Below are 26,687 nucleotides of genomic sequence, written 5' to 3' on the forward strand. Positions count from 1 at the left end.
GCATCAATTCTCTCTCTCTCTCTCTCTCTTCCCATAAGTTTTTACTGTACCAAAGTTCGAACTGGAACTGGCATCGGCAACCAGCTTCAAATATTTTTCTTGGCAAACTCATGTCGTTTACTACCATGAGTTTGACACGACTTGAGTGCTAGGTTCGAAAAGTTAACAATTTGGTTTAGTTTGTATTTTTTATTTAACGTGTTGTCTTCGAGTTATGTAGCCATCTCGATCTTTTTTTTACTGCATTGTGCGGCGAAGCCCCTTCTACCCCCAAATACAGTTGTATGAAGTAGCTAATCAAGAAAAGAATTGGGATTTCTCCCCCACAAGCCTGATGTTAGACAACTTGGTCACCATTGGAAAAAAAAACCCTATTCATTTCCGACCCTCAATTGCAAGGCAATCAGAAGAGAAAGAAAACCTTGCTAACACGACGTGGAAAAAAAGAGTTTGTATTCATTTCCGAGCCTTCTTCCATTGGAAAAACCGTACATCAACTTGTCCGTCTATCAGATTAGTTCTCGGGATACTAAGAAGTTCGAAAATGTTGTTCATCTCGAGATTTATTCAACAAGAGCTTCTTATCTTACAAAAGATGACAATTCTTTCAGGATTCACAGCTTACATCGCCTTGTACATATACTACACTTGATCAAGATACCGACTGCTAACCTCTAACTCTCAAACTAAAGAAAAAAATCGAACGGAAGATGATATAAGAAAAACGAGGAGTGGGGACAGAAGTAAAAATCAAGGTCATACAGTTAAAGATAATCTTCAAAACCTTAAACCCATTCCTTTGGGTTGATGCAAGCATCTAAAAGTTTCCATTCTTCGCTTCCCTCTTCTGGTTTCTGCACAGCAAACAATAAGATCACTCCCTCAATTACGAGTTCAAAAGTTCAAACCGTTCCATTTTCAGTAGTGTCAATAAAATATCGCTTACATGGTCATATTCCCATCGAGCAGTCAGTGGAAGAGAGACGAGAATACTCTCAATTCGACCTCCCGTCTTTAGTCCAAAAGTAGTTCCACGATCATAAACCTTTTGTATAAAAGAACAAGATGAATTAGACCTCATTTACTTAAGTCTTGATGATATGAAAGTCTTTAAATGCCTTAAGGACTTATTTTCATACCAAATTGAACTCGACATAGCGCCCTCTTCGCAATTGCTGCCATTCCTTCTGCTGATCTGTAAATGGTAGGTCCTTTCTTTTCTCTATAATCGGCAGGTAAGCAGGGACCACAGAATTCGCACATTCTTCATGTCAACAGAAGTCCATGCAGGAAGAGGATTTAGTCGCTCAACAAGAATGAAACAATTAACGGAAAATACACAAAGAGAGCATTCTACTTTTCTAAGCAATACCTGTGGCAAAAGAAAGAAGCATCTCCTGATCGTAGTCATTTAGATCATCAAAAAATATTCCTCCAAGTCCTCGCCTCTCATCTCGATGCTGCATACGAAGATGATTGTCAAATATAAAGCAAAATAATATCAGGCAAACATAGTAATTTGACATCTGCATCGAGTCCGAACTCATTAATAGTTTTACTTTTATCCATTTAGTCAGCATCGTAATTAAAAATAAACAAGTATTTTAAGAGTGAATGATTGGGAAGTGGCGAAAGGGTTTTACCCTTCATTGACTACAATCCACAAACATGAGAAAGTACAGACATTACATGCCTAGTGGATGTAGTATTGAATGTTATGCCTTTTATGTGTACATCAGGAACTTCTAGATGGGTAAACCTCAGTACATTTGTAATAATTCGTAATTTAACACGGCAACAATCACAATCCACAAATAATTGCATTACCATGAGAACGTCAACATACTCATTTCACAGAATAATATCACCAGTATAATATAAGCAAACAGAAACAAGAACGCAGTTATTTGGCACACAGGCACGTCTTTTGTTAGTTCCTGAGAAGTTGTCCAAATTGACTATTAGAGTTTAGAAAACATCAATGCATCATCAACGCCATATTATAGAATCATAATACATAACAGTAAAAAAGGTTCGGTAAAATACCTTGATATAGAAATAATCATCACACCATTTCTTGAACCGAGGATAGAAGGCAGGATCAAATTTGTCGCAAGCACTTTTCTGAACCTACAGATTTAGGCTAACATTAGTATGCAGTTAGTTAAAGTCACCCAGCGTTTTTCAAAAGAAAAGAATGTTAAAACACCGGAGACAAAACACCACGAGGAAAGTTGTCCGTTGTGAGTACATACTGAATGAAAATGCTTAACATCCTCCTCAAAAATATAAGCAGGTGTCAAGTCAGTACCACCCCCAAACCACCATTGCCTCGGCGCTCCAGGAGCATCTGCACAAATATGACAAATCAACATAGAGTCCCAGCAGCTCTCTTTTTTCATAAAATTATATATACACGAGTGATACAAGGAACAGGCAAATTTTCCAGATGCTGACGAGAAGAAATATCTTAGCTCGGTCACTAATCTTAATATTGTTCTGCTAATGTAACTGATAGTTTTATCAACATTGCAATTCTTATCATTATTCACTGTTAATTAACCCACAAAGGCATTACTCAGAATCTCAACATATCATTCATAGCATGTGAGTGAGCATAATCCGAGTTCCCAGCTGACTATGTTTTAAGGGTTTCACATTTTTCTATGTAAAAACAACCTCTGCATTATTCAACATAAGCATGAACGAAAATGATATACTCAATTTGAGATCATCTACTTCTTCAGCACTTCGATAAACGACGGATTCATGCCTGCCTACCTACAAACACCACCTAGCTAAGCAATGTACAATCAACAACAAAGTTACTAACCTTGGGGAGCATCGGTTTCGAAATACCGATAATTGAAATGCAAAGTAGGCGCAAATGGGTTCTTCGGATGCAAAACCTGAAAGCAATCAATCAAACCCCACATATTACACACACAAAAATAAGACAACCCAACATTTCTTTGTTCACAAACACAGCACAACTCACGAATTTACCGAGCTAACTCCGGCCGCGAAGAAGGGAACCGGGCCAGGCTTATGATCAGCTGCGGCGGCGCCCTTGGCAGCTCGGTAAGCCTCAGGAGGCATAACACCGTACACAACAGAGACATTGACACCAGCCTTCTCCCAAACGGCGCCGTCCTGGAGGACCCTGCTAATGCCTCCGCCACCACCGGGTCTCGACCACACGTCCTCTTTAAATGTGGCGCCACCGTCCGCGGCCTCAATGGCGGCGCAGACAGTGTCCTGGGCATCTCTTATCATTTTCTCAAAGCGGTAGCGGACGGAGGACGAGGAGGAGTTCTCGCGGAGGAAGGTATCGGGGCGGTGGGCCTCGGGGGTTTCTTTTTCGATGACGGCGCATCGGACGGCGGAGGAGGGGGCGGAGTGGACGGGGTGGCGACGTGGGGTGATGGCAAAGGAGCGTTTTATGGGGGAGAAAGGCGGGAGCTTTGGTTTTGGGGAGGGAGGTGGGGAGAGGAGAGTGAAGGAGGAGGAAGCTGAGAGCGCCGCCGGCGGTGGCATTGTGGGTGTTTGGAAACGATTTTTGAATCGGATTTTCTAAAGGATGGGTCTTTCTGGCATTGGAAATCGAGAGGGAGGGATTTGGAATTGGGATAAGGCGGTCAGTCAAAACCAAATCGAGATGTAAGGCCATCTCCAACCGAGGGCTGGCCAGATGGCTCGTTTGAGCCCTCTAGCCCTCCAAGATTTCCCAAGATATTAATATTTTAATGAACAGTACAGGGCCATATTTGCCTCCGTCTCCAACCGAGGGCCAGAGGGCCAAAGGGCTCATTTTAGCCCTGTCACAAAAAACCGTCTCCAACCGAGGGCCAAAGGGCCATAGGACCAAACATAATTTATTATTTAAATTTAAAAACTACAACAACTTAAATTTAAAAACAACAACTTATATTTAAACACTACAAATTAAATTTAAAAACAACATTAACTTAAATTTAAAAATTACAACGACTTAAATTTAATATCCATAATTAATATCATCTTCATTATCCGCCATTGTAGGAGTATAGTCAGAGGTAAACAATTGCCGCCGAGCCATAATTTCTTTTTTTTTCCTATCAAAATAGGCCTTACTCATTAGAGTGTAATCCGAAGTGTTCCTTTCCATATTCTTATCATCCATCTCTTCTTGTATTTGTTTGGCTCGCTCTTCATGTCTACACTTCCTTTCTTCCGCCTCACGGGCATTTTGCTCCGCCAGTAATCGAAATGAGGCCGCCACTTCATGTTGAGCGGCGTAATCAGCATTTGCCTTGCCCTTTTCCCTCAACCTTCGGGCCTTGTTTCGTCCCATAGCCCTAGGTAAAGAAATTTCGGACGAAGTCGGATTTTCTACCCTTGTTTGTTGAATGGTAGGAGATCCATCTTCATTCATATCTACAGATAGGGATGCAGCTTCCAAAGGATCCACTCTATGTTGAGGTGGATCTTCAAATAACACCCACCCTTTACAAATTTCCCAACAACCGTGAAACTGAAAGGGTTTTGAGCTGCCCTCCATATACAATTCCTCCGCTTGGCGTACCTAGAAAATATAATTAAAAAAATTTTAGGAAATTAATTCACGAAATTAAATGTAATATAATTAAACATTTAAAATAAACTGTAAAAACACTAACTTCGTCATAGTAATTGGCGCTGCTTTCATGTCTACATGCTGCTGCTAATAGTGCTTAATGCCATTTATTCAAACTTGGATGAAGATGTTTCTTCCATCTTGAAGAACAACTTTCGTGGTTTCGGGTATTCGGTGGAGTGGTGCCTTCGTAGAACTCTAAGTATTTTTTGGACACACGAGTCCAAACACCTTCACTTGTTTGAGAAATCCCCCTCACACTATCTTCTGAGATCCATCTATAAGCCTTGCAAAGAGCTTCATCTTCTTTTCGGGTCCAAGCCCTACCTTTCATTGCAGATGAGGCCATTTTTTTTGAAAAAAAATGAAGGAAATATTGAAGGAAATATTGCAAATGAAGTGAAGAAATATTATAGATGAAGGAAATATTGAAAAATTGAAACAAATATTATAGATGAAGGAAATATTGAAAAATTGAAACAAATATTATAGATGAAGGAAATATTGGAAAATATATTGAAGGAAATATTGAAAAATTAAAACAAATATTATAGATGAAGGAAATATTAGAAAATATATTGAAGGAAATATTGAAGGAAATATTGAAAAATATTGAAGAAGGAAATATTGCAAATGAAGTGAAGAATTGAAAGAACTTCACCATATTTATAGAAGAAAAAAATGTTTAAAATAAATTTAAAAAAAAAAAAAAAAAAAAAAAAAAAAAAAAACCAACGGCTAGCTGACTCAGCTAGCCGTTAGATTCAAAAATATTTCAAACTATTAGTGTCGGTTATAACCGACACTAATAGCAGAACTATTAAAAAAAAAAAAACCCTTTAATGCTGTCGGTTTTAACCGACAGCAATAGGAAATATTAAAAAAAAAAATAGCCAGCCAGCGGGCTGGCTGGCTGGCCGAAAGCAGCCAGCCCTCCAGCCCTCCAGCCCTCTCCGATCCCGTGGGACCCTCCCAGATTCCAGAGCCCTCTGGCCTAGCCCTCGGTTGGAGACGGTTTTAGGGCTATTTTCGGCCCTCTGGACCCTTCGGTTGGAGATGGCAAGCAGATACTTCTGTTCAGTGCCCATTGGATTGGATTGGATTATCTAGTTTTACTGTGGGAGCTTGGTCTTTTACTGTTGGCTATTTAAGGCCAATGGCGGTCATGTGAAAGAGGGTGGAAATGATTTCGACCAAAAAAAAAAAAGAGGGTGGAAGTAAAATAGGGAGGGATATGAAAATAAAGAAGCACAATTAAACACTTTCATGGAACATAGAACATGAACCGTGGAAATTGGGTTCGATTTTTGACGTTAGTGGCCTTTAAAAGGGTGAGCTGTTGTAGTGAAGCTACCAGGTAGTCAATTTTCAAAAAAAAAAGATGGAACCGATTAAACACTTTCATGGAACATGGAACATAGAACATGAAACGCGGAAATTTAGTTCGATTTTTTACGCTAGTGGCCTCTAAAAGGGTGAACTGTTGTAACGAAGCTACCAACTAGTAATTTTTCAAAAAAAGAGATGGAACATACAATGGCGTAGTCAAAAATTATTTGGTGGGTAGGTTAAGCTAAAATTATTACTACGAAATCAAATTTGTAATTTTTTGTTGCCTACATAGAGTTATATAGTAGTAAAAACTTGAATGTAATAATTTGAAGCAAGAATTTTATGCTATGTTTTCTAAGTTTCTAGCCTTCAAAGCTTTCAAGTGAATAAAATAAGGAACCATTTGTGGTATGAAATATTTAATTTATTACTATTAAAATATAATATTGGTTAAAGTGATGAGTTTATTTAACATGTGTTAGCTCTTATTACTCTTAAAATGGTCTTAATCATCAAATTTTCATTTGCCAAGTGGAATATAACAATTAAAAATCATAAACTAGCCTAAAAGATTAATATTTTTAAGCTTGAGAACCAAAATTCTCCTTATGCTATAGCCGGGGGAGTCTTGTGCTTGGCCATGTGGAACATGGAAAATAGAAGGAAAGTGAGACTTAGTGCAAAAGACTCGAATGCCCAAAAAAGGCTAATAATCCCATCAAATATGAGGGGGTAAAAAATGGAAGTACATGATCACTTTATAATGTAATTCAATTGTTTTGAATAAATACTGAGAGTGTCAGAGTGTATTTTTACAGGTACCTCAACTTCCCTCATTGATGACAAGCAAAGATGGTGCTCAACTTCTCGACGTGATTACAAAATTACTTGTGGGAGGGTTTGGGGACTCAAATTTTTTCACTCCAACAATTAATGCCATCTATAATAATAAATGGTTTCGATTATAAACAGAAATTTCATTGAATTAGACACAAATTAAATTGAGGAGGTACTCCTCTCAATCTTAAGGAGCCAAGCTCCTCTCCAAAAAAGTATGACCTAAAAATGCACCAAGTACAACCAAATATTTAATTCACTAAAGATGCGTTTGTTGTACCGGACTATCTCGAACTAGACTAGCTTCAAAGACTAAGTTGAACTGGCTTAGACTATACTAAGTTGAACTGACTTAGTGAAGCGTTTGATGCAGTGTCGGACTAAAAAATAGGATAACAACAAATTCTAATATTATATTTTCTCATTCATATTTTATTAATATTTTATATTATTTAATACATATTTAGTAATATTTTATTACTACCACGGTCTATTTCTTTTATCATTTTGGAAACTCCCATCTCCATTCCTATTTTTTTTTTCCTCTGATCTTCCTTTTTCTTCCTAATTTTGCTATGACCCTCTCCCTCTCTTCGTCTTTTTCTTTTCCTTTCCATTCTCTCCTCCCTCAAAACATCATCATTCATCACCCCCTTTTGTTCTCTCTTTTTTTCCTTTTCCGTTTCTTTGATGTTGTGATTCCTCTAAATTATTTATGGCACCACATATTTTGATTTGCCAACTTCAAATCCCACGGAAAATTGAAATCATGCAGAGGCTCCTCTCTGCGGTGTCATGGATTTCACAACCACTTTGTTTCTCGCCCCTCCTCTGATTTTCTCAGAAAATCTCTTAATTTTTTGGGAAAAATGAAGATTTTGTTGTTGTTATCGAATTGATTTTTTTTTTTCTTTTCAAATTTTGGTGGTTGGATGTTGAGAATTAGGCAGTGGGTGTGGTGGGTTTCAGGTCTGGGTACAGGTGGCCAGAGTTGCAGAGAAGCAGACTTTGTACGCAGCGTGCAGACTTGCAGCATGAAGAGGATGGGGCAACTGTCGCTGTGGCGGCCGAGTTCGAGTTGAGCTTGGATCTCGACAGAGCAGAAAGAGAAGAAAGTGAGGAGAGAGGAGGAGGGGAAGGGGGAATTGGCGAGGGGGAATGATGGTGGCTCTCGGCGTTTGTGAAAACATAGGAGCAGAGGAAGACGAGAGGGAGTTAGTCCCCGCTAATCTCATGGTTCTCGACGGGTTTGCTAGCGAGGGAGTTAGTCTCCACGAGTCTCTTCTAATCTCATTAAACTTAGTCTCAGATTGTTAACAAATACGGGACTGGACTACTACATAGTCTAGTCTAAGCTAGCGAAAGCTAGCAAGCTCAAACAAACGCCCCCTAACATCGCTGGATTGAAATAAAATTCACATGAATTTTTTATGTAACCATATATTCACATTAATTACTCAAATTATTTGGCTCAATTGCCTCTTTTTTTTAGGAGTTTTAACAAAACACTTCGGTACTATTCACTTTTAACGAAATACCATATTTTTACCTTTAACTAGCACTATTTACTATAGTTTTAAAAATGACTTTTTATTAAAAGAGAAGTTTTTTTTAATTTTTCGTTAGTTTTTTTATTTTTTATTTTTTTGTCCTTTACCGTCAATTTTACTGGATATATTTATTTTTCCGAGATAAAAAAAAAATTGCCTGGAAAATAGAAAAATAAAATCAGTGTTATTTATGAACAAAAACACTGAACCAATACCAATTATTAGCTTCAGGCTATAAAATCGGCATCATCGTCCTCGCATCGCTCTGTGTACCTTTCCGGGAATCCCAATTCGATCAAAAATGGAAGCGGCGGCGGCGGCGGAGCCCATCAGGGTTCAAAGCCTGGCCCAAGCCGGTCTGACCCAAGTTCCGCCCCAATACGTTCAACCTCCCCAGTACCGACCCAACCAACCATCATCCTCAACCAACATTCCCATCATCGACCTATTCGGACTCGACCCGACCCGCCGCAACTCGGTTCGGGCCTCAATCGGACAAGCCTGCAGAGACTGGGGCGCCTTCCACGTTACCAATCACGGCGTACCCGCCGCCTTACTCGATGCCATTAAGCGCGCCGGCCTCACCTTCTTCAACGATAGCTCGGTCGAAGACAAGCTGAACTACGCGTGCGATCCGAGCTCGTCGGCGTCGGAGGGGTACGGCAGCCGGATGTTGGAGAAGGACGACACCGTTTTGGACTGGAGAGACTACTTCGACCACCACACTCTGCCCCTCGCGCGCCGGGACCCTACGCGCTGGCCCGGTTTTCCCGCGGACTACCGACGGGTGGTATCCGAGTACAGCGATCGAATAGCTTCGCTGGCGCGGGAGCTGCTGGGACTGTTGTCGGAAAGCCTGGGGCTTGAAACGCGGCGTATGGAGGAGGCGGTGGGGGAGTTTTGGCAGAACATTACGATTAGCTACTACCCGCCGTGTCCTCAGCCGGAGCTGACTTTGGGCCTGCAGTCCCATTCGGATTTTGGGGCGATCACGCTGCTGGTCCAGGACGAGGTGGGCGGGCTTGAGGTGCTTAAGGACGGTGATTGGGTGCCGGTGAAGCCTTTGGGCGGCGACGCCGTTGTTGTGCTTTTAGCTGACCAAACTGAGGTAACCTCTACTGTCAAATAACAAACACACCTTTGTTCTTCTTTTTGCTGCCTATAACTATGAGAAAATTGCAGACTTTAGTTTTATAAGCATTACCCAATCGGTTGTTTTATGGTTGTTTTATTTAACAAATCGAAGCGACGAAGAGCTGACATTACCCAATTGATTATACAAGTTCTTAGTATAACAGAGTTGAAAACTTTTGCTATAAAGATTAAGGAAATGGGCTAAATATTGTTGGTGAGAAAGAAAGGAGGGGCATAGAATGCAGGGGGTTTAACATTTCTTAGAGTGGAAGTGGGGACTGGGAAGGGGAGGGTGTGTTCCAAGTATTTGAAGTTTCTGTTTTTATAATGCAGTGTCAAATTTTCTTGATCAACGCTTTTGTAGGAATAAATTTGGCGTCAAGAAGCGCCTTGTAGTGTGCCTTTGTTTTATTAATAACAGATGTCATCCGTTGTCAATTGATGCCTACGCCCATTGAATATATGCAGTCCAATCACCATGTCATTGCGGAATTATCATTAGCTGTGTGGCATTTTTAATAGATAAGAATATTGCTTGAATCCCAGGAAACTCAGTGAATGAATCATGATGAACGTATTTTTTTTGAGAAGATGATGAACGTATTGCAAAGTATTCTTTTTGCATTTAGATTTCTTAAATGACGCTGAATTTAATCAAGTGGTACCAGTAGCAATATGTTATATTATGTGTAGGAATATTAACGTTTTTGGCCCGGTAGTTGTGCTTTTCTGTTGGTCTTGGGCAGGCTTCTGATCATTTTGTTTTCTTTTTGCTCAACGTATTGATTGAGTTACTAGTCACAATATGTTATATCATGTGTAGGAATATTAACTTTTTTGCCCGGGTAATTGTGCTTATCTGTCGGTCTTGGGCAGGCTTCTGATAATTTTGTATTCTATTTGCTCAATGTATTGATTTAGGGCATGTTTTTTTTAGTAGGGAATTATTAATTCGTCTGTAGGGACTTGAAGACAAACTGACCTAGGAACCTCATTTTGTTTTCTTTCGGTTAGTTTTTGTTAATTCTCGGTCGAGTAGGATAAGTGATTAGACAATAAATATTGGTTAATATGGTTCTAAGTTGATTGGATGCGTAGCCAACCAAGTTAAGATGTACTGCTTTGTACATGCACTTTTAGTTGCAGTTGGACATCACACACTAAAAAACTCACAAACTGCTTAATCTGTCAATGTATGAGAGGTCGCATTGGAGATCATACGCCTGCTTTTTCAGTTTCAGCAAGGGTTAAGCCATAATTTCCTAATCAACTTTATTTTGTCTTCGATCGAGCTGCTAGTTGTATGATGTTACTGGCAACCACTATTTTTGGACATTGGCATGACATCAATACTCCCGTCGTATTTATTTTTCTCTCTCTTTTTGTTTGTTTTTATGTGTTCTGGTTAGGAATATATTTTGGGTCCCAAGGAACACAATGAGGCTTGGTCAGTGTCCTTTCTGATTTGTCTTAATAATTGTCTTCAACTGAGATTACGAAGAACTGTGACATGAGGAGGAACCTGTAATATTTAATTCAAACATTAGGAAACTGGCTTTGATTATTGGGTTTGGCTTTAGATCAATACTCAAGGGACCGATTTAGGTTGGTTCGGTTTTGTGTTTGTACCAAGTGGACTTGAGCTGTGACGTCTGAAACTAAGAATGCCGTTCTTAGGGTTAGTTTTGATATATGTGTATTCCGTTTCTCCGTAAGCTGACAACTGAATCACCAGCGTGAGCTTTCGTATGATTCTTGTCGATTTAAAGATAAAGCGTGTTTCATGCATTAGGAATTGTTTTCTGGAATTGGATGAACAAGTAGAGCAATGGTATCAATTTCGTTTGTTCTCTAACAGTGGATTATCTTGCCTGCAGATAATAACCAACGGCAAGTACAGAAGTGCCGTGCATAGGGCTCTAACCAATTCCCGTCAGCCACGACTCTCAGTGGCGACATTTCACGATCCGGCCAAGACAGTGAAAGTATCCCCTGTTTCGGAGCTCATCAGCGAGTCGACTCCTGCCCTCTACCGGGAAGTTGTTTATGGAGATTATGTGTCGTCGTGGTACACAAAAGGCCCCGAAGGAAAACGAAATATTGATGCCCTCCTGCTCGAATCTTGATTATTAGTTCGAAAACCCTCGTTCCGCCAACTTGCCTCCACCTTTGCATTCTTGTGGTAGAATGCAAACAGAGGCCATTTTAGGAACCAAAATGATAGTAAATGCATGATTGTATACAATTGGTGATACGTAAGATTCTTCGAAACATTGTGTATGTGTTCTGGATTGCCATTATTGAAAGCGTAAAAAAAATTAACAGCCACTAATTGTTATTAGGGATTTTTTAATATGAGTCCAAAGTAACTAAAAATTAGACGTATTTCAAAAGTCAAAAGTTACTAAAAATTGGATCTATTTCAAAAGTAGGCTTGTTAAATTGGACCTATTTCAAATTTTCTTTTTAATAATAATGATATTTAATCTAACAAAATTTATTTTTTGATAAAAAATAAAATTATGGCACTCCCGCTTGCCGTCCGAGAACCAAAACAAAAATTAAAAATTAAAAAATTAATTACAATTTTATGATTGAAGAGAGTCCAAAAACATCCGACTCCCCCAACCTCTCCTCCTTGTTCTCTTCCGTTTATCCCCATCTGTCTCTGACGGAGGGAGACCGAGCTTCCGTTGGCGCCTTTTAACCCCTCCGATTCCTCCAAACAAACGCCGAATTCCAATCCCATCCGATCCAATACGATTCAATTGGACCACCGTGAAAACCCAGATGAAGTCCTACAGGAATGGCGAAATCTGGGACTTTGAGCACCAAATGACAGTGGCCGCCGGCGCCGGAGATGTTATATTGGGTGTGGACGGCGGAACCACCTCCACCGTCTGCATTTGCATGCCCATTTTGCCCTTCTCCGATCCCCTCCCCGACCCGGTTCCCGTTCTCGCTCGAGCTGTCGCTGGCTGCACCAACCACAACAGCGTTGGCGGTAATTGTTCTTCATTTCTTGGATTTTCAGTTGATTTTTACTGTTTTGAAGTTTTGATGGTAGTTTTTTACCCAATTGGGATCACTTTCTGGTGAAATCGTAGAGGCGGCTGTGAGGGAAACGTTGGAGCAGGTGATGGCGGAAGCGCTGGCCAAGTCGGGTTCGAACCGGTCGGCGGTTCGGGCTGTTTGTTTGGCGGTTTCCGGCGTCAACCACCCCACTGATCAGCAGAGGATATTGGATTGGATGAGGTAACACTTCCAAGTCTCTATCTTTTCCTACATTGTTCCCATTTGTGTGCCTCTCTTTGGTTTTATCATCGTACCCTTTTGGTTTTTTTTTTGGGTTTTCGACACATTAATGTCGAATTAATGTTGTTTAGTTCTAAATGTTTGATTTTTTCTTGGTGTCAATAGGGATATATTTCCCAGCCATGTGAGGTTGTATGTTCAGAATGATGCTGTGGCGGCTCTAGCTTGTGGGACTCTGGGAAAGCTTCATGGGTGTGTTCTAATTGCCGGCACAGGGACCATTGCCTACGGGTTCACAGAAGACGGTAGAGAAGCTCGGGCAGCCGGTGCAGGTCCTACCTTAGGTGATTGGGGAAGGTATAGCCTTGTTGCATTGTTCTTATTTCTGCTCTATCTCATTCTCTGCCTCATGAATCCATGATGCTCCTAATTTATGAAAATTATAGGGGATGGTATGGCCAATGCTTTATCTACATTATGGAGGTGGTTGTCATTGAACCATCCTAACCATGAAGCATATAGAAAGATATGAGGGTTGTGAGAAGAAAGAACTTAATGGGAGATGTTAAACCCAGAACCTTTTGGTCCTTTTCTGTCTTCTTGATCATATTTTGAATTAAAACTTAGTTTGAAATCTCGTAGAGTTCTTTCTGTTTTTCACGTTTCATCTTACTCTTTCCTGCTCATCATTTATCATATCATTATGATCATCCTATAGTCAGAAGATGCTCCATGCCTGACGGTATATGTTGTGCTTAATTATAAGATTTCATTGCCATGTGTAAATGAATCGATATGCTAAATACACTTATTATCAATCGTAGAATTCAATAGTCGATACTCAATAGCATTTGGGATGTGATCAGTAAAGATGTAGGCTTCTTTTTCTTCGCACCCTTTCTCTTTCCAGCAGTTCTATTGAAGGTAGTATCTTGTTTACTTGTAGTGGATACGGTATAGCTGCACAGGCATTAACCGCGGTTGTAAGGGCCAATGATGGTCGTGGTCCAGATACAAAGCTTACAGCTAGTATTGTAGAGGAGCTTGGTCTTTCTTCTCCAGATGAACTCATTGGGTATCTATCTGAAACTTATAATTGCCATCATCACATATATGGGTGAAGTTACTAGTTGTCATTTACGCAGTTTTGGTGAAATAGATGACAAGGTTTGTTCCATCCGTTGAATAGTCCTGGTTACGTGATGCAAAAATGTGAGACGTTTCCACTTATTGTAGCTATGTTCTGGTATAGATGTATATTATAAAAGTTTTCCAGTTCCATTGAAGTACAATCATTTCATATTTTGAGACTAATCTTGTCAGATATCAATATTGACACACCCTATATGTGAGACAGTTTCCACTTATTGTAGCCACATCACACGTTAACGGAGGTTTTGACGGAAAGCCTAACAAAAGTATGAAAGTGACCCACAATCCTCACTTTAGGCATGAGGCTGAGATGAAAAAAACTTGATGTATGAAAGTTTGAAAACCACAATACTTAAGGGTAGTAAAGTGAGAATTACCATAATTTTTTATTGGATTTTAGTCTCTTGAAAATCTATGCGTATTTTTCCCTTGCACTTGTCATGCATTCTTGATTGAAATACATTTTATGTAAATGGAATTTTGGTGTTTTGTGTATGTCTCTGTGAACCATCTTGGGAAAATGAAGTGAGAACTCAATCATTTCGTACATCTGAACTGTAATTCATAAGATATGTTGATATAAATGAGTTCCAGGGGTTTGATTGTATGGGACATCAGATAACAACTGTAATTTTATATTGGATTTAGGTGGACATATGCAGATCCATCCTGGGCTCGCATTGCAGCGCTTGTTCCAGTTGTTGTATCTTGTGCAGAGGCTGGTGATGAAGTTGCAAATAATATCTTGTTTGATTCAGTCCAGGAGTTGGGGCTCAGCGTGAAAGCTGTTGTTCAAAGACTTGGCTTGTGTGGTCCAGGTACCGAACCAATAATTCTTGGATTTGTATGATGCATAATAAGCCATGACACGTGTGGTTATGCATGACCTCATGGACATTAATCATTTAGCGGTAGGGTAGTGATACTATTTAAATACCCAGTTGTAAAAACAAAATGATTAATACAACGTGGTTGTGTAGGGCCTTGATTTGATTCACTTTATGAGTTTAACTATCATTATAGTTGATTGACACCTATAGGTGTTGTCTCCCCTCTGTCTTGTGCTCTCTCGCTTCCCACTAGCGGGGGTACGGCTTATTGAAAGTACACCTAGTTGACCTTCCATCTTAACATGCAATGTTTATTTGAAGTACGATGGTGTGGCAGCTGTATGGTCATGCCTTGCTATCTTATTTAATTTTCAAGTTTTATGCCTTTGTTCTATGCCCATTCCTTGTACATATGGGGATGTATTATTGTAGTGTTCATGAGAGATATTCTTTATGGGTATCAGATTCAAGGAGTTTTATGTGTTGCGAGTAATAATTGATATGTAGGACGTCCCTAACGTGCATGCTAATTTTATTTTTTTGTACGAAAATAATTGCAGAGGGGAAAGATTCTTTTCCGCTCGTCATGGTTGGTGGTGTTCTTGAAGCAAATAAAAGGTGGGATATAGGTAAGGAAGTCATCAAATGCATCTCCAAGGACTACCCAGGGGCAGTTCCAATTAGGCCAAAGGTAAACACATCTTATGCCTCGCTTCAATCAACTTTTGACATTTCATGCAAATAAGATTTAAATGGTGAGCCAACTTCTTTCGCTAGATGGCTTCTTGAGCGCTCACAAGAGTCGGGCTTCCTTGTCTTTCAATTTCACACTTTCCTTTGAATAAAACGGAAAAGCGAGTTCATATCAAACTGATAGCTAGAGAGTACATGAAAAATAGGCAACACGCAAATAGTCTGCGGAAGGAACAAATAATAGTTATTAGCTATAATTAGGTAAAGGTCCGACTAACCACTGTCCCATATGCTTGTATATGCACATTATCTTGTTGAATTTCTAACGTTTTGCTTACAATACTGCTTCATTTGTTATCTTGAATCACCGTCAGGTAGAGCCTGCAGTTGGAGCAGCATTGCTAGCATGGAATTTCTACATGAATGAATCTCTGAAGGAAGCCTTCAAGAGCTGACTGTTGTTGTTGTGTTACGTAGTCTACGAATTGTATAGTGGAAAGGATCATGACGAAGTGAAACAGAAACAAGCAGATCAAAATTGAAAAGGAAAGCATCATCAATATATAAGAAAGTGACTACCAATTTTTAATCTGCATAGAATTAGGTATCTGATGTAACCTAGTGTTGCATGTAAAAGTATCATTGTTAATAGTGAAGTAAAGAAAATGATTTCAAGTTCAATTATGTGCTTTTGCTAAAAGCATTTTTAGTAGAAACACGTTGAAATGAATTTTTTACATAACACTTGGCAGGTTCTTCTTTAGAAAACGCTTCTTTGGTCTAGAAAAACTTTAATTCACTTTCTGCCAAACATAGTCATAAACGCTTTTGGTAGTAAGAAAATACTTTTGGCCCTTCCAGAAGCCTCGTACTTAACTTAATGATACGTTCAATATGATCAGCTAACAGGCAAGAAATAAACACTTGTCAGTAAACCAAATCTACTCAACTTTCTCTTTCGAAGAAAATTGTAACGCCCATGGCATGCATGAAAAACCTAACCCAGAGAAGAGGTAGGGAGTAGGGAGCATGCAAAGGATGCTCAACCTTCCCATATCAGAACAAGAAAAAGCACAAGTTCATTCCACAACGGCTTCTCATCTTCACGCCAAAAATCATCTCTTTGGATCATATCTTCCATTGTCAACTATAAATACCCCTCAAACCCTACATACCATAACCTACATAACAATTTAAGCTCACGATTAGGGTAACTAAACACTCTAGCACTTCATTAATTGATATTGAAAATCAAACGTACGAGAAAAATGAAGCGCGTTGTTGTAGCGGCAGTGGCAGTGGTGTTGGCCATGTTGGTCTTGGTTGAACCGGGGCATGCCACGGTCACTTGCCAACAAGCAGTGTCATCTCTGACTCCTTGCCTTCCATATCTCACCAGCGGCGCTGAAACCCCGCCTGCGGCGTGTTGCAGTGGGGTTTCGGGTCTGAAACTGCTCACTCAAACCACCGAAGATAGGCGTACAGCCTGCCAATGCCTTAAGGACGCGGCAAGTCAGAACCAAGGCATTAGGGAAGACGCTGCTGCTGGTCTCCCTGCGTCGTGTCAAGTTCAAATCAACGTTCCCATTTCTAGGAGCGTTGACTGCAACCAGTAAGTAAATTTACTATATATGTATTGTGTTGAGAAGTCTTCCCCTACAACTCTTGCATGCAATAATCCATCATGTGATTATGACGTGATGAGTCTAATTTGAGAAACAATTTATATACGGTGGTCTTAAGAAGATTTTTTTGTTTGTTTTGGCATTGATGGTTTATCCTGATACAAGTGATATTGGGCAAAAGAGGTTTGAACTTAGGATCTCGAGCATAAAGGAGAGAATATTTTTAACTAACTGACTAAGCTACAAGCATCTTGATGTTATTGTTATTTGTGGCTTTTTGATTGCTTATATTTCAAAGTGTTCTTGCCTGTTTCTAATGTTTTGTGCTTTTTTATGCACAGGATTGAGTAAAATGAAGTTTACAGATTGAGTTAAAATAAAGAGAGAGAAGCATGCATGCGTGGTTGAATATGGTCAAGATATGGTTCGCACTAGAGAGCCATTCTATATGTACTTGGTTTATTCAAACCACTACTTGTAATGTACGAGATAATATTGTATTTAATAAAATAAAGAAATCTTAGTTATCTGTTGCACATCTCTGTGTGTGTATATATTATATTTGAGGCCTTCTTGCAAAGTATAACCTATAAAAAACATCAAATGAAAATCAATGTGTTACTACTTCAATTACACTTTCGTTGGAAAGTACTACTTGTAAGAAAGAAAATAGAGAAAAACTTAAGAAAACTTTAAAAGTGACTATAAAAAAAGAAAATAGAGAAAAACTTAAAAAGACTTTAAAAGTGACTATAAAAAAAATATAGAATACTTAAAACTAACAAAAGTCATGCAATGCATAAACCATAAACCAGTCGAATGACATCGAACACATGTCAAACAAAACTACCGAAAAGCAGGTAACGCCCTTGGCAGATAGTCATGCATGAAAAGCCTAACAGAGATATATCAAGTAGCTACACAGCATGCAATGCATTTCATGGCCCGTTCACGGAATATTGCTATGGCGTGAAGGATTTTACATGGCTGACTCAAAACCACTGAAGACGGGCGTGAAACCTGCGAGTGCCTTAAGGAAATGGTAATTCGCTACTCAAGTCAAACATTAAGGAAGGCCTGTAATGTTCAACTAGGTCTTCGCATTTCCAAGAAATGCTAACTGCAATGAGTAAATAATCGTATTAACAACTCCCCTTCTCCTCCCAATTGTTGTATATATAACCGTATGATCATGTGCTTAGAGTTAGAGCACACGTGATATACGTTTCATTATACGATTAACAGGTAATCTATTTGATGCGAAAAATGATTATACATGACAGTTACAAGGAAGATAATTGTATGTAAGTTTTTTATCGCTAACGGTTTTTGTTTTTGCAGAGAGTTAATCAAAAGCAAGGCTACAGATTTAGTTCAAATAACGCAAGAAGCATGGGGATCAATGTTTCTATATTCTCAACGGCCACACATAGCTATGGTTGAATATGGTCAAGATATGGCTCTCACGATAGGGGCATGCTATACTTAGTTTATTCAAGATAATTATTCAAGAACCTTGTAATTCTTGCAACCTATACAATTTCTTATCATGATAAGATGCTAAATATTATATATGTTGTGAAGCGGTGCTAGATATGACAATCTTTACTCATCTTTGCGATTGACAAATAATTTTCGCACAAACATGAGTTTAATCAAGACCATGTTAAAGCGCTATAAACCAAACCAAGAACATAAAATTTGATAGTAAAATACAAGAAGTATTTCAAACATTAATTTGTGGCCGCTCGGATTGAATTGACAATTTAGATTCTAATTGCTTGATAGATGACACATTGAACTATGACCGGCAACCATCACAACCTATTGATTATTTCAGCAAACCTTTTAAGGAAATTGCCTCTTGTGGGCACACATGGAGAAGTTCAACATAATTTAGAAGCATTTTTAACTCAAACCATACACAAATTAAGGCCCCCTAATCAATATTTAAGGAAGTTGGATCAATGCATTATGGAGAAAACAATAGGAGATAAGAGACCTCCCTATAAACGTAATTTGATTAATCCCATTTATTAAATTCATATGGACAACCAAATGATAACCTAATCATCTTTTCCCAAAATGAATTTTTTTATTCCGAAAAGCTAACATGAAAAAGATTGGCAATTTCCAAATGAGGAAAAAAGAGAAAAAAACTAATTGGTATGGGCAAGATGGGAATTGGATATGCTCCGGACCTTAGTGTTCGAGCCTAAAGATCAATCCATCTAGATCACTGGTTAGTGTAAAAAAAAAAAATTAGAGCTGTTGGTTTGTGTGTGATGACCAGTAAATTCAATTTGTGTTGCCCAAATATGTTGATCCTAAGGTTTCGGACACTAAGATTCAGAGCGAATCCAATTCCAGCAAGATGGATCTCTTTTTTGGTCACTTAGTGTCGAAAACATGGACTAGTACACTAAGTGTCATAGCACAATTAGTTAAAAACAAATTCAACAAATTATATTATGACACTTGATAAAAAATCATGTTGTAATATCAAAGATTTTATTTAAAAAAAAATTGTATTCTTCACAACTAATATCAAATTTAAAAGTGATATGGGCAAGATTGCAAAAAGGGGGAAAGTGCTAGGGTAAAATAGGGAACGTATGGTTAGATTTTTGGTCCTTCTATTTTAATTTGCTTTTTCTGACAGCCATCCCTATGAACATTACATTACCCCACCAGCAATAATTACTACTGTATTAATTGATCGTAGACCAAACACGCCCTCAACGAAGACCAATAAAGCTTTCTCTCTCTCTGTCTCCGACTTTCTCTCTCATCAGCAGCTTCACAAGCAGAGCTCAAGCTCTCTCAAGCTCAAACTTCACCTCTTTCGGCAGTCAAATCGGAGTTTCTGAAAATGTCGCTCTCGGCTCAGTGAGAGTTCCCCAATTCTCTGTTTTACTTCACTGTCTAAGTTACTGTTCAAAGTCTGAGATCTGGGTTGTCTAGGGTTTCTCTGGAGCATGCAAGAGTTGATAAATTTCTGAGCTTTGGAGGTGACAGTTAGGGTTTAGGGTTGTAATTGGGGTTAATATGGAGGGTGTTTGTAGGGGGAAGAAGATCTGGGGCGTATATGGGTGAGAGGGGTTGTGTTTTATATTGGCACTGGCTTTGGATGAGATTTTCCTAAAAGGGTAGTTGATTTTTTCTGGTTTTTTGCTTGGGGGGGGGGGGGTGGGGGGTGGGCATTTTTTTTACAGCATTTGGTGATATAAAGGTGAAGGTGCTCAGTATGGGTGCTAAATATGTTTAAGAAATAAGGAGGGACTAGTATTTGAATCTTTTTTTAAGTTGGGTTTGAAGGGGGTTTCAGTAGGTGGTGAAAGGAGGTTGCTTTTTTGGATTTTCGAACAATGAGGCTTTTGTCTTCGTCCTCGTCTCCGGGGTTTAATCATCAGCCTCAGGAAGGTATGCATTTTTTGTTCCTTATTTGGTTCTTTCACTTTTTGTCATCCGAAATTTAATACTCAACGAAGCGTTTGTTATTTCACTCTGAGCATTGTCCTGCTTGCTTTGATGCTATTTTTGTTTGGGGTCTGAAGTTACTGAGCGTACGTGTTAGGCAATTCTTATATGTGCATGTCTTAATTAAAAGGTCATTGAACATGCCTACTCTATATTTGCTTTACTAGTGGCTGTGTCTATTTGTGTAGTTATTTCATGGTAAGGAAAGTGACACTTTATGCATAAATTACTTGTATGTTTGAGAAATTAAGTTTGGTGACTGAGCACACAACTTACCATTTTTCAATTATCTTAACTGCCCACAATGCTGGATGGAGTTCGAGGTGGAAACTTGTTATAAGATTGAATTGGTTTAGGATTATGAATCTATGGATGCTTATTTCATGCGTACTGACACAAGCATAGAAGCTATTGCAGAGGAGAAGAAATGTTTGAATTCTGAGCTATGGCATGCGTGTGCCGGGCCTCTGGTGTCTCTGCCTCTTCTTGGAAGTCGTGTAGTCTACTTTCCACAGGGCCACAGCGAGCAGGTAAGCAACCGCATCATTATCTCATTTATTGTTGAATGCAGATTTTTCTTTCTGATCGGTATTTGCAGAAAACAATTGTCTGGTTTGCAGTTTGTAGAATAGGGAAGTTTGTTGTTTGTTAATTTAAGGACTTATTCTTTTGGTACCATTGTCTTGTTTTTGTATCTCCTTGCATCTTGATTATTGAGAGCATATCTTAAAATGAATAATTATTCTTGTGATCTTGGAGTCTGGATACTAAAATTAGTATGTATTTTGATGTTGGCGTGCTGTGTAATCACAGGTGTATATTAATTTATAAAGGATGATTGTTACTATAGAAAATAAATAAATAAATAAAGGATGAATTAGAGCTTATTTTTTCGTTACTTGTTTGTTTTGTTTTTGTTTGATATTGTGCATCATGTATATAGCTACAAATTTGTATATTAAGCATTTTATACAAATCATTACCTCAATTACTATAATGTAGTCCAGTACTTTTTAAGTACACTTGTTGCTCAAACAGCTGAATCTTCTAATAACCTTACAGGGTATCCTTTCTGCGTTGTTAATTCCTGGTATTTCTTATACAGGTTGCAGCATCAACCCACAAGGAAGTGGATGCCCATATTCCCAATTACCCCAACTTGCCTCCGCAACTAATTTGTCAGCTACACAATGTGACAATGCACGTAAGTGTCAGCCTGTTTATGTGTTCTCTGTACAATTTCGTGGGACGCTCATTAAAATTTTAATTCTATGGTACAGGCAGATGTAGAGACGGATGAAGTATATGCTCAAATGACCCTACAACCATTAAGTCCGGTACTGCATTAGGCTGGTTTTAAATTTTGATTTGTGAGTCAAGTAATTTTCATGTCCTGACATAAACTGTTTTGTAGCAAGAGCAAAAAGATGTATACCTACTGCCTGCAGAGTTGGGTGCTGCCAGCAAACAGCCAACCAACTATTTTTGTAAAACTTTGACTGCAAGTGATACTAGCACACATGGAGGATTCTCTGTTCCCCGCCGTGCAGCTGAAAAAGTTTTTCCCCCTCTTGTAGGTGTCCTTTTCTTTGACTCATTTGATCATTTGATCATCACTCTTCTATTCTTTATTTTTTCTTCATAAACTTGGTTTCATTCATTTTATTTTACCGTTCCTCAGGATTATTCGCAGCAGCCCCCTGCTCAGGAACTAATTGCAAGGGATCTTCATGATAATGAATGGAAATTCAGACACATATTTCGAGGTGAGTATCATTTTGTTCGGTATTCTGTTTTGTATCTGCTGTCGGTATCTTTTATCATTTTTTTCACATATCACTCTTCAAGTCTGTTGATCTATCTTAGATGCCAAAGTAACTGAGGGCAGTGGTACTTCACACACAATTCAGACACTTCGTGGTTCTAAATCTCAAAATGAAAATTTTGGGGAAATTTTTTATTTATTGGCATGAGTTACATCCAATATCCATGTCATGATTGTCTCATTAAAAACATATGAAATGTCTTATTTACTTGAACTTGACTTTCTATACCTAGGTTTTTCTTGTTTTATTTCTTATTTTTCAATTTATACTCTGGTTTGACAAAAAAAAAAATTTATACTGTCTGGAATTCTGAACATGTAATTCTAGGTTCTAATTGTGTTTTGCCATGTTGTTGTGCAGGCCAGCCCAAGAGGCATCTTCTCACGACAGGATGGAGTGTGTTCGTTAGTGCTAAACGACTTGTTGCTGGTGATTCGGTCCTCTTTATCTGGTAAGTTAAAACTGTTATTCTGTTATTGGAGGGTTGGTGGTAGTTGTATTTATTCCGTCAAGAATTGTTGTAATCATTTTTCTCTCACTAGCGTGTTGTCTTGAATCAGGAATGAAAAGAATCAGTTGCTCTTAGGTATTCAGCGAGCAAATCGTCCACAGACTGTCATGCCCTCGTCAGTTTTGTCAAGTGACAGCATGCACATTGGTCTTCTTGCTGCTGCAGCTCATGCAGCTGCAACAAATAGCCGCTTTACTATATTTTATAATCCGAGGTGAGCATCTGCTTCTGATTGTAAATACTACTATTTACCTCTTATTCCTCAATTTTCTATTTTTTTTACAACGCAGGGCAAGTCCATCTGAATTTGTGATACCCCTGGCCAAATATGTTAAAGCTGTCTATCACACTCGGGTTTCTGTGGGCATGCGATTTAGGATGCTGTTTGAGACAGAAGAGTCTAGTGTCCGTCGGTGTGTTATTTCTCCTCGTAGTTCAGTTTCATTATACAGTTTATGATTCACATTTAATTAAGTGGTTATTCATACTTGTATTATACTATTAAGTGGGTTATTTACCTTTCTTATTTATTTTGTTTGTTCTTTTCCTTAAGATATATGGGTACAATAACTGGCATCAGTGACTTAGATTCTGTTCGCTGGCCAAATTCTCACTGGCGCTCTGTTAAGGTGTGTTGAGAGCATTTGGTGATTATGGTGCTCATTAGAATTCCAATATTTTGCTATTAAAAATTTTACAATCTTTTGATTGAGGTGTGGCCAGTTTTTTAACTTTTTGAAACTTTGTAAGGTTTGTAAACGTGTTTTCTGCTAATGCAGGTTGGCTGGGATGAATCCACTGCTGGGGAGAGGCAGCCAAGAGTATCATTGTGGGAGATTGAACCACTAACAACATTCCCAATGTATCCATCCCCATTCCCCCTCAGACTAAAGCGACCATGGCCATCGGGTGTTCCCTCTTTCCACGGTATCTTTGGGTTTTTGCTTGAGGTATTGTCACAAATTCTACTGTTTCTTTTGCCCCTTAAAATATTCAGTGGTATATTCATTTCAGGTCTCAAAGATGGTGATATGGGAATTAATTCTCCACTGATGTGGCTTCAAGGAGGGCTCGGAGACCAGGGGATGCAATCTTTGAACTTCCAGGGATTTGGAGTTTCTCCTTGGATGCAACCAAGGCTTGATGCGTCTATGGCAGGTCTACAACCCGATGTATACCAAGCAATGGCAGCCGCTGCACTTCAAGAAATGAGGGTAGTTGATTCTTCAAAAGGTTCTTCACAGTCTCTTCTGCCCTTCCAGCAATCTTCAAGTGTTTCTAATGGAGCTGCTGCTGTGCTTCAAAGACAGGTCTTGCCTCAGTCTCAAAATGCTTATCTTCAGAACTTTCAAGAAAACCAAGCTCCTGCTCAGGCTCAGGCTTTGCAACAGCAGTCACAGCGTTATCATCCCTATAGTGATCAGAGGCAACAGCAGCAGCAGCAGCAACAGCAACAACAGCAGTTGAATCAGCAGCAGCAACAGCAACAACAGCAGTTGAATCAGCATCAGCAGCAGCAACATCAGCTTCAACAATCCCATCATCTGCACCAATTGTCTGTTCCGCAGCAGATCCCGAATGCTATGTCTGCTCTACCTAATTTTGCCTCAATCACTCAATCCCAGTCTGCATCTATACAGTCCATCTCTTCACAATCTCAGCAGCAGAGCTTTCCTGATCCTGTTGGAATTCCTATACCTTCATCTGATGTCCCCCCTATACATAGCATCTTAGGTTCGCTATCACAGGATGGAGCATCCCACTTACTTAACTTAAGTGGATCCAACTCAGCAATTTCTTCTTCCTTGTTACCCAAGCAGATCACTGGTGAACCACAGCTATCATCTGGAGCTGCTCAATGTGTACTTCCCCCAGTGGAACAGTTGGGAACACCACGGTCAAGTTTTTCTGAGCTCACTGCTTTGCCTCCATTTCCTGGTAGAGAATATTCCGCATTCCAAGGTGGTACTGATCCCCAAAGCAATCTTTTGTTTGGGGTGAACATTGATTCATCATCTCTCATGCTGCATAATGGGATTCCACCAAACCTGAGAAATATTGGCAATGGAAATGATTCATTGTCCCTGCCGTTTGTTGCTTCATATACCAGTGGCACAGGCAATGACTTTCCACTTAATTCCGATATGACTACATCAAGTTGCGTAGATGAATCAGGATTCTTGCAGTCTTCAGAAAATGTGGACCAAGTAAATCCAAGTCGAACCTTTGTGAAGGTAAGATGAGATAATTGTGATAGTTTATTTACATGTGTATTTATTCTTAACATGATGGTCAGATGTATGAACCATTGTCAGAGATTGTATTGGGCAATGCAAATGCATTGTGATCAGTGTTTGCTTTTTCAAAACTAGCACTTGTCATTGGTATCTCTTGTTTTTTCTTTAATTTTTTTTTAAATTTGTATTTTATTAAAATGGTGCAATTTGACAGGTTCACAAGTCAGGGTCCTTTGGGAGGTCACTGGATATTTCTAAATTCAGCAGCTATGATGAGCTGCGCAGTGAGCTCGCACGTATGTTTGGCCTTGAAGGTCAACTGGAGGACCGTCAGAGATCAGGCTGGCAGCTTGTATTTGTTGACAGGGAGAATGATGTTCTTCTCCTTGGTGACGACCCTTGGCAGTAAGTCCCAAATTTTCATGATTTTGCTTATATTTGTCAATTAATGTACACTCTTGGCTGTTTGCATAAGCAGTTCAGAAGGTTGAGCTTCCCATGAGTTTCAATCATTACCGATAGTTTGTGAAATGATTCATGCTGAATCACTGTGCGTAATTTTAGCGTTAAGTGGCTAATATTATGATCTTATGCTGTATGCCAATTTGTAGAGAGCAACAGTGATAAATTTAGACAACGCTCTGAGGTTCAAAGTGTCCTAGGACTAGCATCATCTAGTCTTTTGACTGTTTTCTCACCTTTTCGATATTTTAAGTTCCTATTGTGGATGTCTGTTTCTCTGAGCCAAAGACAATTGGCTTCTGGAGTTTTGAAACTATTCTTGTCATGATTCACTGGAGGTATAATGATTCTTTATTTATTTTCAGGGAATTTGTGAACAATGTGTGGTATATCAAGATACTCTCGCCTATGGAAGTGCAACAAATGGGAAAGGAAGGCCTCAACCGTGTGGCTTCTATCCCAAACAATAAGCTTTCCAATGGTAGCAACACCTGCGATGACTATGCGAGTCGACAGAACTTGAGAAACCCAAGCAATGGGATTGCATCTTTGGGATCACTTGACTACTAAAGGCCAATGCTTTGCTAAAGAAGGAAAATTAAGAAAATTGGCGGCGAATGATATGAGTGTTTAACTATGCTTAGTAGTGTTTTCGTAAAAAGGATTGGTAGCATTCTTTTAGCTTTTATGTGGTCAGTGAGATGTAATGCTTAGGCAAAGTCTATTTGAAGCTGGCATGTCAGCTTATAATTACGTACTGTAAATTATAGTAGGAAGGAACCTTGTTTCTGAAACTACCGCAACAGCATGTCGAACAACACGTACCGTACGAGTTTGGTGTCCGATAGCACTTTCTATGCTCTCATGTCTTGTAATTTGTTATTAATTGGAGTCGAAAACATATCAAGAATCAGACCGATCAAGTTAATTTACTATATTGAAAATCTTGAGCCTTGAGGTAGGTTTCAGTAAGTTATATATATATATATATGTGTATGTGTGTGTGTATATATATCCGAAAGTAGTTGTATTGGTTCAACTCTAGGTCATTGAATTTGTGCTCTTTTGCTGACTGCATGCATGTATTATCTAAATATGTTGTTTGGCAGTTTATATGTGAGGATCCATCAATACTGCGTGTTCTGTTT

General features: G+C 39.1%; 5 protein-coding genes across 5 annotated transcripts; 4 read left to right on the forward strand and 1 right to left on the reverse strand.

The window, feature by feature from the left end:
• Positions 1-537: 537 nt before the first annotated feature.
• On the reverse strand, positions 538-3,659 carry LOC126583768 (oxygen-dependent coproporphyrinogen-III oxidase, chloroplastic-like). The gene is made up of 8 exons (XM_050248285.1): positions 3,007-3,659; positions 2,834-2,909; positions 2,256-2,350; positions 2,047-2,130; positions 1,373-1,460; positions 1,140-1,264; positions 947-1,045; positions 538-854 (listed from the first exon to the last, which is right to left on the reverse strand). The coding sequence occupies exons 1-8, from the start codon at positions 3,535-3,537 to the stop codon at positions 786-788; spliced, it is 1,167 nt and encodes a 388-aa protein (XP_050104242.1). The 5' UTR covers positions 3,538-3,659; the 3' UTR covers positions 538-785.
• A 4,880-nt stretch (positions 3,660-8,539) lies between these two features.
• On the forward strand, positions 8,540-11,796 carry LOC126583771 (jasmonate-induced oxygenase 1). Its single transcript, XM_050248288.1, has 2 exons — positions 8,540-9,442; positions 11,346-11,796. The coding sequence occupies exons 1-2, from the start codon at positions 8,636-8,638 to the stop codon at positions 11,592-11,594; spliced, it is 1,056 nt and encodes a 351-aa protein (XP_050104245.1). The 5' UTR covers positions 8,540-8,635; the 3' UTR covers positions 11,595-11,796.
• A 258-nt stretch (positions 11,797-12,054) lies between these two features.
• LOC126583770 (uncharacterized) lies at positions 12,055-16,079 on the forward strand. Its single transcript, XM_050248287.1, has 7 exons — positions 12,055-12,472; positions 12,576-12,723; positions 12,889-13,080; positions 13,670-13,798; positions 14,524-14,693; positions 15,266-15,396; positions 15,773-16,079. Exons 1-7 carry the CDS (start codon positions 12,259-12,261, stop codon positions 15,851-15,853), a joined length of 1,065 nt encoding a protein of 354 aa, XP_050104244.1. The 5' UTR covers positions 12,055-12,258; the 3' UTR covers positions 15,854-16,079.
• Positions 16,080-16,530: 451 nt separating this feature from the next.
• On the forward strand, positions 16,531-17,559 carry LOC126583773 (non-specific lipid-transfer protein A-like). The gene is made up of 2 exons (XM_050248290.1): positions 16,531-17,010; positions 17,365-17,559. The coding sequence occupies exons 1-2, from the start codon at positions 16,667-16,669 to the stop codon at positions 17,372-17,374; spliced, it is 354 nt and encodes a 117-aa protein (XP_050104247.1). The 5' UTR covers positions 16,531-16,666; the 3' UTR covers positions 17,375-17,559.
• Positions 17,560-19,744: 2,185 nt separating this feature from the next.
• On the forward strand, positions 19,745-26,483 carry LOC126583764 (auxin response factor 6-like). The gene is made up of 14 exons (XM_050248279.1): positions 19,745-20,446; positions 20,921-21,033; positions 21,609-21,707; positions 21,784-21,840; positions 21,918-22,076; positions 22,185-22,269; positions 22,690-22,780; positions 22,890-23,054; positions 23,131-23,253; positions 23,394-23,469; positions 23,620-23,767; positions 23,855-25,074; positions 25,292-25,482; positions 25,905-26,483. The coding sequence occupies exons 1-14, from the start codon at positions 20,392-20,394 to the stop codon at positions 26,107-26,109; spliced, it is 2,787 nt and encodes a 928-aa protein (XP_050104236.1). The 5' UTR covers positions 19,745-20,391; the 3' UTR covers positions 26,110-26,483.
• Positions 26,484-26,687: the final 204 nt, after the last annotated feature.

This window comes from Malus sylvestris, chromosome 9 (assembly GCF_916048215.2).
Source record: "Malus sylvestris chromosome 9, drMalSylv7.2, whole genome shotgun sequence".
Classification (NCBI taxonomy): domain Eukaryota; kingdom Viridiplantae; phylum Streptophyta; class Magnoliopsida; order Rosales; family Rosaceae; genus Malus; species Malus sylvestris.